The sequence below is a fragment of the Oryza brachyantha genome, chromosome 11 (assembly GCF_000231095.2).
Source record: "Oryza brachyantha chromosome 11, ObraRS2, whole genome shotgun sequence".
Classification (NCBI taxonomy): domain Eukaryota; kingdom Viridiplantae; phylum Streptophyta; class Magnoliopsida; order Poales; family Poaceae; genus Oryza; species Oryza brachyantha.
This window is the reverse complement of record NC_023173.2, coordinates 15326508-15344127: the sequence shown is the minus strand read 5'-3', so window position 1 is coordinate 15344127 and position 17620 is coordinate 15326508. Positions and strand designations below refer to the sequence as shown.

At 44.0% G+C, this 17620-nt stretch overlaps 1 protein-coding gene across 2 annotated transcripts; it reads right to left on the bottom strand.

Moving 5' to 3' along the window:
• Positions 1-9923: 9923 nt before the first annotated feature.
• LOC102718693 (disease resistance protein Pik-2-like) lies at positions 9924-15953 on the bottom strand. Of its 2 annotated transcripts, XM_040528603.1 has the most exons (3): positions 14987-15953; positions 11282-13259; positions 9924-10686 (listed from the first exon to the last, which is right to left on the bottom strand). In XM_040528603.1, exons 1-3 carry the CDS (start codon positions 15904-15906, stop codon positions 10654-10656), a joined length of 2931 nt encoding a protein of 976 aa, XP_040384537.1. In that variant the 5' UTR covers positions 15907-15953; the 3' UTR covers positions 9924-10653. The 2 variants fall into 2 exon arrangements, with proteins under 2 accessions (XP_040384537.1, XP_006663596.1); XM_006663533.3 differs by lacking the exon at positions 9924-10686 and having other exon boundaries at positions 11010-13259.
• Positions 15954-17620: the final 1667 nt, after the last annotated feature.

Sequence of the window (17620 nt, the reverse complement as noted above, 5' to 3'; positions counted from 1 at the left end):
CGTCTCTGCATTCGTATTCCCCAGATAGCTGTTTGATTACCAACTAGGAATCTCCCATGATTTCGACTGCCTCGGCACCTATTTCTTTCAGCAGCTCCAACCCTTTGATCAACGCGTCATACTCGGCCTGATTATTGGTCCGATATGGCTTGATTGTGTATGCAAACTCGAAGCATGCCCCCCGAGGCGAGATTATCATTAGGCCAATGCCATATCCATGCCTGCAGACCGATCCGTCGAAGAATACTGTCCAAGGTGCGACCTTGACATAGTCGGCTTCCTTGTGGTGCTCGACTATGAAGTCGGTCATTACTTGTCCTTTTACTGCCTTGGTCGATTCGTATTTCAGGTCGTACTCTGTTAGTGCCAGGATCCATTTTCCCATCCTTCCCTTTAGGACTGGAGCCGATAGCATGTATTTTATCACATCGGCTTTACACACGACTGTACATTCGGCTGCCAGCAGGTAATGCCTTAGCTTGGTGCATGAAAAATACAAGCACATGCATAATCTTTTGACTTCTAGGTATCTGGTTTCGACATCCAACAACTTTCTGCTCAAGTAATATACCACCTTTTCCTTGCCGTCTACTTCCTGGATAAGTACCGAGCTGATAGTTTTCTGATCGGCCGACAGATAAAGTTTGAAGGGTACCCTTTTTTGGGTGGCATAATGACTAGAGGGTTGAAGGGTACGCCTTCTGGTGACTCTCCCCCCACGAGAATTCTTGATCGGCTTTTAATTTCAACAAAGGAGAGAAGGGTTCAATTCTTCCGAACAGATTTGATATGAATCTTCGGATGAAATTAATTTTGCCGATCAAGGATTGTAACTTTGTTTTATATTCCGAGGGTTGAGTATTGTTTATTCCTTGGAGACATCCCTAGGTTATCTCGATTCCTTTCTCGTGTACCATGAACCCCAGGAATTCCTCAGCCGACACAGCAAAGGCGCACCTGGTTGGATTCATTTTTAATCCATATTGCCTAGTCCTTTCAAGTATGTGCCGAAGGTTGCCCAAGTGCTCGTCCACTATTCTGGATTTGACCACGACACCGTCTATGTAGATTTCTACCAGGGAGCCGATCAAATCATGGAAGATGTAATTCATGGCTCTCTGGCAGGTTGCTCCGGCGCTCTTCAGTCCAAACGTCATGACGACCCATTCGAACAAACCGATTGCCCCCGGGCATCTAAAAGTTGTTTTGTGGATGTCCTCTTCCACCATGAATATCTGATTGTAGCCGGCGTTGCCATCCATGAAATTTATCATCTTGTGTCCTGAGGCTGCGTCTACCAGCTGATCGGCTACTGGCATCGAGTATTCATCCTTGGGAGTGGCCTTGTTCATATCTCTGAAATCTACGCAGACCCGTAGCTTGCCGTTTTTCTTGAGCACCGGGACGATGTTGGATACCCACTCTGCATACCGACAAGGCCGGATGAACTTAGCGTCGTGTAATCTTGTCATCTCTGCCTTGATCGGTTCATACATGTCGGGTTTGAATCTTCTTGGTGGTTGCTTGAAGGGCCAATAACCTGGTTTAATCGGCAGCTGATGTTCGACGATCGATCGGCTTAATCCTGGCATCTCATGATATTCTCATGCAAAACAATCCACATACTCTTTCAACAATTTTATTAATTCTTCCCGGAATTCCGGGATCAAATTTGCACTTATGTATGTTGGCCTTGGCCTGTCTCCAGGTCCTATGTCTATTTCTTCTAACTTATCGGCCGACATAAATCCCTGGCCTAGCTTGCCATCTAAGTCATCTACTGCTCTGGTTAGGGTGTCCACTAGGACTCCTGATCGCGTATCGGCTGGATCCCAGTGTCCGATACGCTCAGGAATTCCCCTGACCAGGGTTTCCCGGAGATGCACTCATAGCCTTCTGCTTCCTAGGTGGAAAGGTATGTTGTGGCTATGTTTACTGACCGATCGGACGGAACCGTTTCCACTTGATCGCCATACCATTGTATCAGACTTTGATGCATGGTGGAGGGAATGCAGCAGTTGATGTGGATCCAATCTCGGTCGAGCAGCAGACTATAAGATCCTTTCCCATCGATGACAAAGAACGTAGTCGGTAGTGTTTTGCTTCCGACCGTGAGTTCTACATTGAGACATCCCTTGGCCTCTGAAGAGTTGCCCCCGAAGTCTTTGAGCATCATGTTTGTCTTGACGAGATCTTCGGGGGTTTTGCCCAGCTTTCGGTAGGTGGAGTATGGCATTAAATTCACCGCCGCGCCGCCATCAACTAACATCTTTGCCATCGGCTTTCTCTCGATGTGCCCCTGGATAGAGCGGTCGAAGGTGCCGATGGTCCTTCTCGGCCGGCTTCTCGAAGACGGCTGGCTGTGAGGGTAGCACAAGCTGAGCTGTCGCCTCTTGTACCTCGTCATCAGACCAATCAGCCCTGAATTCTGCTGGTAGAATAACTATCATCTTCACATCGGCCGATGGTTTATGGACTTCTGACTTGATGCGCCACTCTTTGCGTGTTCTTTTGGGTGCCGGTGGCTGTTCTTCGCCTTGCTGCTGTTCGAGCTCGCGTTGGCGAAGTAGTTGCAGTTGTCTCTTCTGATTCTTAGTGAATAGGCCGCTGGGACACCACTGGTTAGGCTTCATCGGTGGCAACTGCTCTCGATCATCGCAGTACTGGCCGATCTCCTCTTCATCGTAATGTTCATAATCTTGCTCCTGAGGGCCTAGCCTATCATGCACTGATACGTGGCGTCGTGGTGGCGTTGTTGATCTCTTGGGGCGCGGCTGTCGGCTGGTGTAACTCTGCTCTTCGGGATTGCATTCTGGGCAGTCTTCTTTTGATGGCAGATGTATCTTTTCTTCCCAGCAATACTAGAAGAACGGGCAATCCCAATGATCGTCGTATCAGGACAGCCCGTCACGTCTTTGTCTCCTTTCGTAGCGCCGATGGTACCTGTTCATCATTGAAGACGAGGTGATCTCGTTGGTACCTGGACATCTCCTTGAGCTGTCGCTCGACCCGTACCCGAACCCAGGCTAAACCATATTGACCGGGAACGGATGCCCGTCAATCTTCATCGGCTTCTTTGCATCCTCGAACTTGAGGCGACCTTGTTCGACTGCTGTCTGGATTTGCCGTCGGAATATTTGGCAGTCGTTTGTGTGGTGGAAGACAGAGTTGTGCCATTTGCAATATTTCTTCTTTTTAAGCTCTTCAGTCGTTGGTATGACATGTCCTGCCGGTAGTTGGATGTGCTTTTCTTGTAGCAGGAGGTCGAAGATTTTATCGGCTTTGTTGACGTTGAAGTCGAACTTCTTTGCCTCCTTTGCTCCCCTGACCCAGGGGCAATTCACCGGCTTCTTGTTCCTAGTCCATTCTGCCAATCCTATGTCGGATTCTTCGATATCAGAGTCCGACGATTCCTTGGCCATGTATGCGACGCGGCGTTGGAATTTATCTTTCTTGGCCTCCTGGTATCGGATTTCATGAGCCGACACTTTCTGGACGAGGTGAGCTAAACTCTCGAACTCCTGTGCGGAGAATTTCTCTCTGATATGGCCGAGCATGCCCTGGAATGCCAGTTCGGCGAGTTGTTGATCGCTTAAGTTCAGCCAATAGCATCGGCTTCTCACGTTGCGGAATCTCTGGACATAGTCGTGGACCGACTCATCTATCTTTTGCCTGACCGTGGTGAGATCAATCAGTGTCATCTCCTATACTCCCGCAAAGAAATATTTGTGGAATTGCTTTTCCAGATCAGCCCAGTTCCTGACCGAATTCGAAGGTAGGGACGAGAACCAAGTGAAGGCCGACCCAGAGAGCGAGAGTGGGAAGAAGCGCACTTTCAATGCATCTTCAGCCGATGCCTCGCCACACTAGGCTAGGAATCGGCTGACATGCTCAATGGTCGAAGTGCCATCTTGCCCCGAGAATTTGGAGAAATCCGTGACCCTGTACCGGTGAGGTAATGGCACCCTCTCAAACCATTCTAGGTATGGGCGCCGATACATAGTTGTTTGCTCCTTCAGCCTTAGGCCGAAGTATTCCTGCATGACCTCTGCTATATGGTATGTCCAATCTTCATCCGTGAACTACCCTCTTGGCACTGGGTCAGGTTGACGGAATTGGTTTTGATACATCGGCTCCTGCCGATGGTGCCATACCGGAGGTGGCTGATATTGCTGGTTGTCCCAGTAGTAGGGATCAGCGTGGCGAGCGTTCCTCGGGGGAGTTCTCTCCTGGTAAGGCTGCCTTGGCCTTTCTGGAATCTCCACCAAGTGTATGCGAGGATGTGGCGGTATCGGCTCTTCTTCTCTGGGATCTTTTCCATCCCTGTATTGCCGATATTTGGGTCTTTCTCCATCCGGGAAGTATCTGGGCCCCCTTTGGTGTGATTCCCCATCGGGAGCTTCATCGGCCACCTGCCGGATCAATCCCGACAGGGTATTTACCAACACCCCCGATTGGTTGATGAGGGCGTGGTGTACTTCCGAGTCTACCATGTCTTGTAGATTCGGCTGGTTTCCTAGGGGAGGATCGCTGCTTTTTCCTGCGTCACCCCCTTTCTCTTGCTCTAAACTCGGCGTCGGAAGGCTTTCTACACTGGGCCGCTCCGAGTCATGCTGAAGGACTCGAGGCACAGCTTCTTGAACTTGGCCAGGTGGCGTTGCACCAGGGCCCGTTGTTCATCGGTGAGGCTCTCCCAGGTGATAGGGAGAATGTTCTCCGCGCTGACTTCCTTCACGGCCATTGCTGTTGTCTTTGTCTTGAAGTGCGCTTGACTGAGCCTGGGCTGGGTTCTTGACACGGGTTCCACCGGGCGTGCCAAAAATGTGTTGACGCTGAAAATAATAATCAACGATCACACACGTAGGCCTGGGAATCAATCTTAGACCATTCTAGTGCAGGACCTAATTCTTGGAGATACCGGACGTGCCAATCAGTTTGATCCTGTAACTGACAAGATGTAACACGAAAAATAGTTAACCTTGAAGCCGCTATCGGCTGAATAGCCGATACCGTTCCAGGACCCTAGCCGATGGCCCAGACGATCGCCTTTACAGGAATTTCTTGATGACAGCTACAAATATGCTCGACTAAGTTAGAACCAGGATAAATACTAGATAATCTTAAAAGATCGGACCCACCCGAGATAGTCTTAAGATTAACCAACCGATCGGACCGCTCCAATATTTATCATCCGCTAAAGTGTTAGCCGATGTAAGACTGAACATGGAATTCACACGATAAACTGGAATACCGTACTAATTATTCGCACAAAACAATAAGAACCAATAGCATTCGTGCCAAATCCAGACCTAGAAGATCGAACCTAATCAAGACAGTACAGATCTAAGCATAGCCACGTATAGCATCAGACGAATATTGTAGCCTACGAACAATGAGATGGCAAAGCAGCGTAATCCACCAACCAATCTGCCAAACTCAGCTGATCGGACATACTTCTACAGATATATTATACCGAACATGCATAGATCAGACTTAAGCGAGATAGTATGCAGTTTAGCACAATATAGCCATAGAAACATGAAGATCGATAAGTTTAACCAACCAACCAATGGATTACTCAAGATAATGCTCGCTAAAACTCCAGTGATAAGCCTCTACGAATCTCCGATTCAATTCAATGACATAGATTCAATAAGCCAGATTGATCGGACCGAACCGAGACAGAATCAGGCTGACTAGAACAATGCCACCAGACAACAACGAAGACCTCGTAGAGTCTTGGACGAGTACTAACACTACTTCAAATCAACATAGATCAAAAGTAATGATAGAACTCAGCCCGCCGACCAACTAAATAGAAGATCGGATTTAACCGAGACAGTTCGGTCTTGGTCGATCGACGAGTTTTGACGAACTAGAACTTACATTGTGAAGCTGACAAACTCCGCGCCGAAAACTCAAGCAAGTCGAAGGTTTGAGGCGATGCGCCAAGTTAGATTGATCTGGAGATGATTTACAATGACCCTGGGCACCTATATTTATAGCCCCGGGAAACAAATATCCTGACCGGACAAGAATCCACTACCAACTAATTTTACATTGTCCGGACTCTAATTAAATATCAGAATCCTAAACAAACTTCAAGATAAACCCTAACTAATCCACACATACTTACAGTTAAATACTGAACTTATCTCCACGCTTTAAGCCCAATCGGACTCTCATCCTTGTCCGATTTGGCCCCTATCGGCTGCAACCCTACTACGTCCAACTTCCTGCCTCCAGCCGATTCGAGCCTCCTTATCCGATTCGGTCTTTAACCGTGTCTCAATCAATAACGACTATTTGCCAAAATCTGGCGTTAACAGTGGGTCTATCATACCACCTTCGATCTCATGTGATTGGCGTTGTCTATGTCATTGCCATCGTCATAGGACATATTGCTGTAGGACTTAGTACACCAACCTCCACATGTGTGGATATGATCCACGGTGGTTAACACCTCAAACCAACATCATCCAAGCTATTGTGGTATAGATCGTCCAAGCAGGGGCGGATCAGCTAGGATCTGAAGTTCGGGGGGGCTGGTTACCTTCTTCTTCCTCAAGCCCCCTCTTCTTCCTCCCCTTCTTTTTCCCCTCCCTCTCCCTTATTTTCTATGGGGGATCTAGCGAGTAGGGGGTTGGAGCCCCCACAACCGCCACGCTAGATCCACCCCTGCGTTCAAGGGAGCGAGCCCACCTGCCCTTCCCTTGCGTGGATCTAGACACGTAGCCTTCACCAGCCCACCACCTCCTCTTAAAATATCCTCCTCCCTGCTCTATCGTGAGACCGCTATGGAGGGATGGCCACCAGATCCAGTCACCCACCATAACTGCCATCCAAGGGCGGAGCTACAGTGTGTCTTGGGGGTTCCTAGGCACCCAGTCCAGAAAATTTTTTGTTAGAGTTAATGCATTTTTACCATATATGCACTCCTCTTAATCCAATCTCGGGCATTTGTAGCAGTCTAAACTTAGTTCGACTTACTAAAAAGTAAGTGAGAGGCATCCCTCTATTTTGTTCTAGCTCCACCCCTACTGCCATCTTCTTCACCAAGTCCTTCTCCTCCTTGATCCATCCCGCACCGATTGTGGAGGGATGGCTGTTGGATCTAGATCTAGTTGCCCACCATCACCGTTAGTGTCATGGTTCAGGAAGGCTCCACTATCCTAGCCACCTCACCACTTTGGCCACACTATGCTTCCTCACCTTAACGCCAGATGTGGCCACACTACGCATCCATGGCACTACCTTGCCCTTTTTACTGCACCGCCTCCTGTGACCCACTAACACGAGCAGATGTGGCTCCTTGTGGTGCTGCCTTGGCCATCTTTACCCACGCACCCTCAGGCTCATCCATGCTAGACCTAGAAGCTGGACACTACTGTCCTAGCTCTTCTCATGGATTTTCAGTGGCTCACTCTAATGGTGAGGAAGCAGAGGAAGGGGAGAAGTGGGTAGTGGTGGCAGCTCGGGTTTGGCACCACCCATGTAACCCCATGTTGGAGGGAATATGTGGGGTTCTTTTTCTCACTTTCCAACTTGAATAACTGTGGTGTACTGACATATAGGGTGCAAATTTCAATATAAGGCTTCAAAAGGTATTCAATTTTTTTTCCTAGAATTGGAAACAACACACACTTACAATCAAATAACAATTCATCTAGCAGATGGTATACCATATGAACTGTATAGGTTATGTAGTACTTAATAGAGTAGACGCACGTGTGGTGTTGAAACAGAGTAGCCACCACGCCGCCATGTACCACGCCCAACCGTGCTTCCTCGCTCCATTGTGTCTTGCGTCGCTGCGTAGCCATGGTACCTCGCCATGTGCGACTATATCACGTCTCGGTTTCGCGTACCTCCGTGCACTCAACCTCGCCAGTGGCTAAAAAACATACTGCTTGGTTCCATGTACGCTAAAACCTCCCCTGTCGTCGCCCTCATCCAAAACACCAAGGTAACACTGCTCGTAAAACACACAAAAAAACTCATCTCCCTCTTCCCCCCCCCCCTCTCTGATGTTGATTTTCGGACATTGTTCTTGTTGTTTTTTGTTCCCAAAAAACAATGCTCATGATGTGTTTGAATTTCAGACATTATCTTTTGTGTAATTTTGAAAGTTCACTATGTATCATGTGAGATGACATGGTATCACATTGTGATATTCACATGATTCATGTTAGTACCAAAACGCACATATTTTTTTTTTGGTATCACAAATAGAACATGAAACTATTAGGTTCTAAGTGGTATCACAAGATGCCAACATATATCAACAGGTATCAACATGTATCACATGATCCCATATATATGAAAACCTAGATGATACCAATTAGTATCAACAAGTGTAAGATGATACCCGATGCTATCATCTAGTATCAAGTAGTACGGTGGTCCGCGCATATTGTACAGCTAGCGTCGTTATAAATTACTTTCTATAGGGTCTAATTATCTTGATAATAATTACTTTTTAATTGCTAATTCAAATTTAAATTTTTCTAAATTATATTTTTACATGGAACCCGATTTACCTATAGTCTAAATTATACATAAACACTTTTCTATATAATATTTAATTTATAATTCAAATTTTAGATACTTCTAAATTGTATTTATATATTAACTTTTTCTCTTAATTTTTCCCAATTTTAACAAAAATTTTAGATCTCTCTAAATTGCATTTATATATGGACTCTTCCTCAATATCAATTATTTTAAAATTTTTAATTGATATTTGAATTTTTCTAAACTATATTTACACAAGGACTCTTTTATTTTTCTTTATTTTTAATTCTTAAATTGTATTTCTAATCTAGCTCTTTTTAATCGGAATTTTAGATGTTTCTAAATTATATTTATAGTGTGAATTGTGATGATAGCTCTTTCTACCCTTCATTTTGATTCACCGGGGACGTGGCTGGCTTGAACAGTTTGTTTGAAATCGGAAGAGCACATGTGCGTGCAACTTTTCTATTAACGAACTGCATATATGACCACATTCCTTAGGGCATTCACAATGTAAAAAAAAAAGTGGTCATTATATAATAAATAATCTTATATGGGTTATCTTTACAGCAGGTATGTATACTAGTAGGCTATAGGTTAGCTGCAGAAAAATCCACATCAGCATGAGCCTAGCTGGATGGGAGAGAAAAGGGCAGAAAGAGTTGAGCCGGCTCCCATGCAAGAGTCAAGCGATAGCATAGAAAAGAAAGAGTTATCACCGTTCTAAGAGTCAATACAAGTGATTATTCACCAGTTTTGTGGGGGCCATCATTAATTTATTATGAGATCCCATGTGCAACGCTTCAACAGTCATATATATAGCTAGCCTATTATATGAGCTATCTACACCCTTAGCTCTTGATGACATGGATATATATTAGAGATAACAGTTATCTACACTATTAAACTTGCTCTTATACATTGTGAGGGTGGTCATTATAGTATTAATGGCTACCCATAAGAATAAATGTTCTCGCATTCTTTTCTTATTTGGGACCCACTTTGTTTTCTACTCCATCCATAAGCATTGTGAAGCTTGCCACGGCTAATATTACCTATAGGGGATCCCACCCATAAAAATTACATGGTCTTTGTACATTGCTTATGTCCTAACTCTATCATAATAAATTCGACGGTAATGGTTACTCGTCCCTCCATGCTGCAAGCATGTTGCTTAATTAGCGCACTTTGTTAAAGAGTTAGGTATTCACGAAGTCCAATTAAAAAAATATCTTTCTTGTCTTTTTTCTTTCTCTTAGAGTTGTCCGGTTAAAAAATATCTTTTTTTCCCGTTCTTTTGTTCTTTTTTCTCTCTTATAATTGTCCGATTAAAAAAATATCTTTTCTTTTTTTCTTCTATTTTTCTACGATTAATCTCATAATTTATAGTCCGTAACAGACAACGGGAGGCTCATTTTCCTATTACATTATATATATAATTAATAGATAGGGTACCCATTAGGTTCTAAGCAGTGAACATATCAACAGGTGTTAGTAAGTATCAATATGTGTCAATTGATCACATAACGATACCTGGATGATATCAGTTAGTTTTTATTCCACCAATTAAACATTTAAAAAAAAATATAAGAGTATGTGTACTAGGAGTTACCATTCCACCATGCTAAAACATTGATAAAAATATAAGAGTATCCTGTGCATCGGTGGGATGCAACCCCAATGGGAGGCAGCATTGGTAGTGGAAGGGCACAACGCCAGTGGAGGACAGCGCAACGGCGGCGCGCTCAGGCTTGGCCAGAGGCACAACACCGGCACGCTTGAAGGTGGGACCATGCAGGAAAGTACGGCCGGGAGAGGTGCCAAAGACAGGGAGGCGTGGGCGAGGGGAGGCAAGGGCAATGGCAGTGGCGGTGAAGGATCAGAGAACGAGAGAGAGATAGGTGGAATGGACAATGACGGTGCTGTGTATGTTCCAACCAACCAAAAAGAAGGACGTGACAATTCAAATAACAGAAAGAATGCAGATCGGGATCGCGTGCGACAGGATGAATTAGTGAGCCGACCGTGCGAGTCTGTTGCCGCCGCTGCTCTCACTTAATGCAGTAGGGAGGGATGTGCGTTTTGAAATTTTAATTAATGTGTCCCGTCGCACGGGATTCCGTGCTACAGTCTCCCTCTTCAAATAAATACGATCCGAAGAGAAGTACGATCCTGTCAGAATAGAACAACGTCATGTAGTATTAGTATTTCTGATCAAATAAAGTATAAAAAGATTTTAAAACAGAGTTTTCATTTATATGAGCTTTAATTAATTTAAAAGAGGATTCCAAAAATATGTGACATATGTGTCTATGTGTATGCGCAGGTTGATTACTAGCAAGTGGAACTGAAATCGTGTTTTTACAGCAAATAAAAATAATCCCTTGGCAAAAAAAACACTATATACATGCAAATCCTTGAATGCAAATCCTTGAATGAACAACATAAACACGATATTTTGTAATAAAGAAAAAGGACAAACAGCTTTGCTCCGGTCCTTTCTTTTGTATCACGAGCTAGTATCGTGAGGTACTAAAATTCTCACTCGTGGTATCCACTCACGATCAAGTTGGTACTAAAATTATAACTATTAGTGATGATAGATCAAACGTTCACGTTTGCATGACACCACCGCCTCCTCGCGACCTTTAAAGATTATTAGGGATTGGTCTGATTTGTGTGTGCTCGCGTTTTACTCATTGTATCCGTCGTCAATTGCTCCTGCTTTATTAGGATGATTTCTTAGAGAAGTTTTGATTTGGCACACCTTCTCCTTGGCAACTTGAGAGGCCCGACTATTGACTCCAAAGAGCACTTGTTGGAGACTCGAAAGGTTCTCCAAGCCATGAACACCCTCCAACATTCCAAACCGTAGCTCTAGCCTTTGCAGCTTTGGCATCGCCTCTTCCTGGAAGGCAAGCAACGGAATCACTGGTGTCATGAAGCGAAGTAGCCTAAGGCTTGGGAATAATACCGTTAGTTTGCCATCTGCCTCGTCCCCGTTTTTGGCTGGCACAAAAATCTCCCCTCCTGAACATCTTGTATTCTCCTCCAGTGTTTTGCGGACAGTTTTGCTCAGTTGTGACGAATTGAGAAAAAACGTGAGGGAGAATAGTGTAGTCAGGGTACCGACAATTCGCAGAACATTTGTCCTGAGTACAGATAATGACAGGGTTAACCTTTCAAGGTTTTCCATTCTTTCAATCCATTTAGGTATCTTAGACAACTTGCCAGAAAGCTTCAAAGCACGGAGGTGTACTGGAGGATCGGATAGAGAATGAAGTGAATCAAGGAAATAACCATGAGAAAGTGAATCGTCGTCAGTGGAATCATCATTAACTGCAAGTGATTTCAGGGAGCCGCTGCTGAGTGTCTGGATGGCAGATCGTAGCCGTGCATAGATCTTATCAGCTTGAGGTTGAGGATAGTGATTTTCAATCCTGTAGATGCTGAGCTTTTTCACCTTGGTGAGGTAGTGCAGGTTGGCAAGGGTCGTGCTTGAACTCTGTCCAATCTCGATGCCAGAGAGTGTACTTAGAGCTGCCATCTTTGTGATCCCTTGAGTTAACTTCAGGCCAAGCCGCTTTCTTTTGTTACCGCAAAGAAGATGGGTCAATTGCTTCAAATGCTCAACTGACGTTGGCAGCTTCTTCACGTATGTCTCCCTAATGTCTAATATCTCCAAGTAGTGCAGCTTACCAATTCTAGAGGGCAGATGATTGATGTCCGTCTTGCGCAAGCTTAGGTACCTCAGATGAAACATTCTGCATATCTTGTCAAGAAGGTCGCCAGGTAGATTTTTGCAACCCTCAAGGTCCAATATCTTAAGTATGACAACCTTGGATGGAAAACTTGGCAACTCTTTTAAACTCTCAAATGCCGTTAGTGATCGGAGATGTGAGAGTCTCAGCCTCTCTATTGGTGTTTTACCATGCTCTCGATCGATGCTTTGGATGGATAGACGCCGGACTCGGTTCCATGGCGTCTTCGTAAGCCAGTGGCCACCAACCACCGTGATGAAATTATCTTCACTTGATTTGGACATGATGTACTCAAGGATCATGTCATGAACTTGGATATTCTTCACTTTCCCGTTGCTGCTTAGGTCTACTGGTCGAACCATGTTCCTGTCAATGAGCTCATTGAAATAATCCTCACCGGCTTCCTCGACTGTCTTTCCAGGCTTATTGCCAATAAAGCCTTCAGCGATCCATCGTCGGATTAAGCGTTTCCTACTAATACGGGAGCCTTTCGGAAACAGGCTCAGGTAGAGCAAACAAGTCTGGTAATCAGATGAAGAATCATCATAGCAGAGATCAAGTATTTGTGTCACTCCCTCCGTGGTGAGTTCACTCTCCAATGCCGATGAGCTTAAAGAAGTGGTCACATTCTCCCAGTGGGACTTTGATTGCAGGTTACTGGCTAAAAGACCTGCAACTACAACTATAGCCAATGGCAGGCCTCCACATTTCTTCAATATCAGGTCTATTTTATCTTTGAAATTTTCGCGATCAGCGCCAGGGGCTCTTTCTAGGAATATGCGTTCAGATTTTTCCTCGGTGAGTGGTTTTAGTGTGTAGACCCTATTGTTCTCAGGCTGAACTTCCTCAGGGCAGCAGGCATCAGCCACAGACCTGAACCTTGTAGTCAACACTATGATGCTACCCTGACTTTCTCTCGGCAAAGTATCAGAAATGTTTTGCCAAGACGATGTAGACCAGACATCATCAATTAGGATGAAATAACTGTGCCAAACAATAGTATCAGCATGGAAATAAGTATTTTCATAGAACAGCGGAGAATTTGATTGAGCACACAAGTCAGATTAATGGCTTATTTGAATGAAAGCGTGTTAATACCATGCAGAAAAATCATGCAGTGCCCGGCAGGCCACATATGCCTAGGACCCTTCTTAGGCTTCTCTCCTCACAACATATAAAAGTTCTAAGCGAAGAAATAACTTGTTAAATTGGCGTCATGGATTAGGTATGGTGATAGTGAAAAAATAAAGCAGTGAACCAATCTTGTAAGAGTTTCTTTTTTTTATTAACAATCCTTGGGGAGATATCTGAACGTACCATATTTTCTATGGTAACCGATTACTTTTAGGCACTATCTATATCTAAAGGTACTAAATTTATTATGTAAAAATTTAGTACCTTAGGTACTTTCTCGAGGGCCATAAATTTTTTTTATATGCTAAATTTAGTGAGATTAAAATAGCAATATGGTAAGTGATCAAATCTGCTCTTATCGATAGATATAAGTATTTGGCTAGGATATTTACCATTCTTGAGAAGGCACAGGAAGACATCATATTTTCTATTTTCTATTGTAAAACTTAGTTCCTCCAATTATTACATACCAAATATTTAGGGTAAACTTTTGGCACCTCCAGATTTATGAAGAACCATAAAGTTTCTCCAAGTATTAATATAAATTTTAGTGGAGACAACTAATAAGGCGTGGTTGGGGTAAGACGACGAAACAATTGGATAAGGGGTGGTTAGGGTAAGATGACGAAACAATTGGACGAGGGTTGCTTGGGGAGGAAAGTATTCCTCTAGGAATCTTTATATTTATGGATAAATTTCAAATCCTTAGAAAACCTATCCTTGCAACCTTGTGGATGGAGGAAGTACAGGAGTACACACTGCCATCAAATGTTATACATAGAAAATGACATCCACGGGACAGGAATGAACAATAAAATGGGGAAAGTATGGAAGAACAAAAGCCATATTTTTTTTTGCTTCTGCATATACTTATAAGCCAAATTTTGAATTTTTAACGTTAAATTTGAAATTGATTTTGGGGGATTTTTTCATTATAATTTATTTTTCAACCTTAGCTTTTAGGTCGTTAAGAATACGTATATAAAAGTTTTATTCAAAATTATTTTTTTATTTTTTAATATATGTTGATTGACTTTTTTCTCTAAAAAGACAAATAATCACCTCCTAGCATTACATATATATAGGAGTACCACAACAGGTCAAGTATACACCACATCCATATTTAAATATGAGTCTTTTATTGTCCTTAAAAAGAGCAATTTTCCCATCCTTGACGAGGTAACATGAGATATCACTGTTTTTTATGTAAAATTTGGTGGTATCTTATAATAATACCTCCTTAAAGATAGGGAAAATGCTCCCTTAAAAAAGTATCTTAAGGTGTCATATTTTTCAGTTTAAAAATTTAGCACCTTGAGTTAGAGTGTATTATATACCTTAAGGTTTTTTTGGCACCTTAAAAATTTCCCTTTAAATATATAAGACTTATCACTTTAGTTGGTCAGACCTTCAAAACTTTGAATATATAAATCATATTGATTGATTTATGTTTATGGGCAGTTTACAATATTATAATTTGTTAGAAAGTGTCATTATATTCTAATGGAAAAAAAACATTGATCAAAGTTGTACAACAAAGGTTAAAAAATATTGAGCATAGTCATATTAGTTAGTACCTTTTCTTTTTCAGAAGGTTTTTGATCTTGCTCTTGATCTGCGCCTCCGTGAAGCCTTCAATTTGTCGGAGCGGATCAGCAGAAGCACTGCCATAACCCTGATCTCGAGGCATCCTAACCTGCTCGAGAATGCTCCTTAGAAGCTCCAAGGAATCCAGTTTGTGCGACATCTGGACCAGTGCTCGGGAATCGTACTGCTCGGTCAACTTCCGGTACAACGCCATTGCTAGCGTAGTCTTGCCGAGGCCGCCGAAGCCGACAATGGCAAGGATCTTCGTTTTCTTCGTCTCCCTGACGTCGCTCAACCATTCCACTAGTTCGCCTATGTCGTCCTTCATCACCTCGGGCTCATTCGTTCCCACCACCAGGGAGGCAGGTAGCAGACGGTCTCTCTCCCGGAAGGAGGCAGGAGGATGATGTCCTGCACCGGAGGCGCTCTTCGCGGCGGCACCACCACCACCACTCCCTTTTGGTTTCTCTGGGTTGGTCACCCCGTACCTCACGCGCCGCTCGCCGATGTGCTGTGCCCTAAGCTTGAGGTCGCCGATCTCGGCGGCGATGTCGCTGCGCGCTTGCAGCGTAGTGGCCACGTACCACGCTCTGCGCAGCTTGTACCCGCAGCCGCCGTGGGGCTCGCTCCCGAGGCGGAGGGCGACGTTGTCGATGCAGTCCTCGATGTCATAGGCGACGTCGCGGATCTGCTTCATCCAGTCCACCGTCTGCTCGTCGTCGTGATGGTCGCCACCGCCGACGCTGAGCTTGCAGAGGAAGGCCCGCATGCTTCCTAGCTCGTCGCTGATGTACTGGATATCGCCGTGGACTCCCTTGATCGACGTGTACTGCTCGACTGCAAGGTCCCCAAGCTTATTTATGATTTTGTTCATGGTGGCGTTCCAGGCACCAAAGCCTAAAGCCTCCATTGGCTTGTATATACCTGCCCTTACCTTCTCTGCTGCTCATAACAAAGGAAATTGGATGGGGTTACGTATGTCTATGTGTGTTTTGGCGATGATAAATAAAGGCTGTGAATGTTGACGGTTTATTGTATGGTGAATATTTTTTTAAAAAAACAAAACCGGTAGCACAACTGCCAATTTTATTTCATTTATGCAGGAGTAAAAATCCATACAGGATTACGGGAAAGGAAAAACACATCATGACTAGAAAAGTCTCGCCAAATATCTAAACCAGCAACCAACTTACAACACCAGCCCGCTAACTCTAAACAAATGACTGTGCCCAACATAGGCATTGAATCTAAGCTCTCCGCAAAATCAACATATCAGCTCCAACTAAGCGAGAACAGTTTTACTCCCATCATTCCTTTTATACCTCGAGGTATCGGTACCTCGCAGTACCAAATTATTTTGATCTAACAGTGCACATTCTACTTAGCTAGATCCAATGGTGAGAAACAATTTGGTACCTCAAGGTACAAAAGAAAGGATGGGAGTAAAACTCAAGCGAGAATGTCTCATTGTTGTAAGAGCAATTTTACAGTCCAATAAAAAGTATTTTGAGGTACTGGTACCTCACGGTACCAAATCATTTCTGATCATTTAAACATGCACATCCTACTCAGTTAGATCCAATGGTGAAAAACGATTTGGTACCTCGAGATACTTTTTGTTGGACCGAAGCAAATCTCTGGGAAAAATGCTCTAAAAACAATACAAGAGACCACTAGCGACAATGTTGCATGAGGGATGTTTTCCAAAGCAAGGTCCCAAGCAGGGCCATCTCTAGGAATTAGAGACACATGAGCAAAATTCAAATGGAGGCCCTAAAATGCAAATGGAGGCGAGATACGCAGCGGCATGGATGGACGATGGAGTATCTTTGCGTTGGAGCAATAAATGAGACACGGTGTTTCAGTTCTCACCTACTAGCATGGGCTAAATCTTAGAAATTTAGGCTTTGAAAAAACCAAACCGCATAGTTGCAAATTAAAAATAATTTATGAATATAATATATATATATATATATGTTTTTAACTATCTAAAAGCGAATTTTAAAAACTAAACTACAATGAAGTCCAAAAAGAAGTAGGGTTTTCGTCCAAAAGTCGGTGTAGGTAGAGAGAGAAACAGTATTGTAATTGTAAAGACGCCTCGAGGGAGGGTAATAGTGCTCAAGGGTGGCATCGTTGTCGAGCCAGCTAAATGGCTGATTACGGCTGCGTTCGCAAGTGATAATGCCCTAAAACTTTTCTATCATTTTACGTGCGCACGCTTCCCGAACTGCTATATGAGGTATTATTTTCAAAAAAATTATATGAATGTTGTTTAAAAAAATCAAATTAATCCATTTTTCGAGTTTGCAAAAGTTAATACTTAATTAATCATATACTAATGATTTATTTTTATTTGACTAATGGCCAGTGTGACTTGCGAAAGCTGCCTACTCCTCCAACCCGTACAAAACGACCGCGACCACCGGCCATCCACACCACCCCTTCGGAGGACGGAGCCGTTGCCGCCATCCAACTGCTTCCATGCTTTGCCGCTGCCACACACGGACACACCTATGCCGCCAACACCCCGCAGCAAGAGCGTTGGAGAGGGTCTTTGTCGCTGCCGTCGCATCGCGTAGGTGTGCGCAAGCTAGGGAGGGACGGCCTGGGGGAGGCCACTT

What these genes read in the sequence shown, in the direction of transcription:
- LOC102718693 (XM_006663533.3), bottom strand. Translation starts at nt 15,906, where the DNA reads ATGGAGGCTTTAGGCTTTGGTGCCTGGAACGCCACCATGAACAAAATC. An exon ending in AACCTTCTGAAAAAGAAAAG is followed by an intron (nt 13,260 to 14,986) that starts GTACTAACTAAT and finishes TGTTTGGCACAG; the next exon opens with TTATTTCATCCTAATTGATG.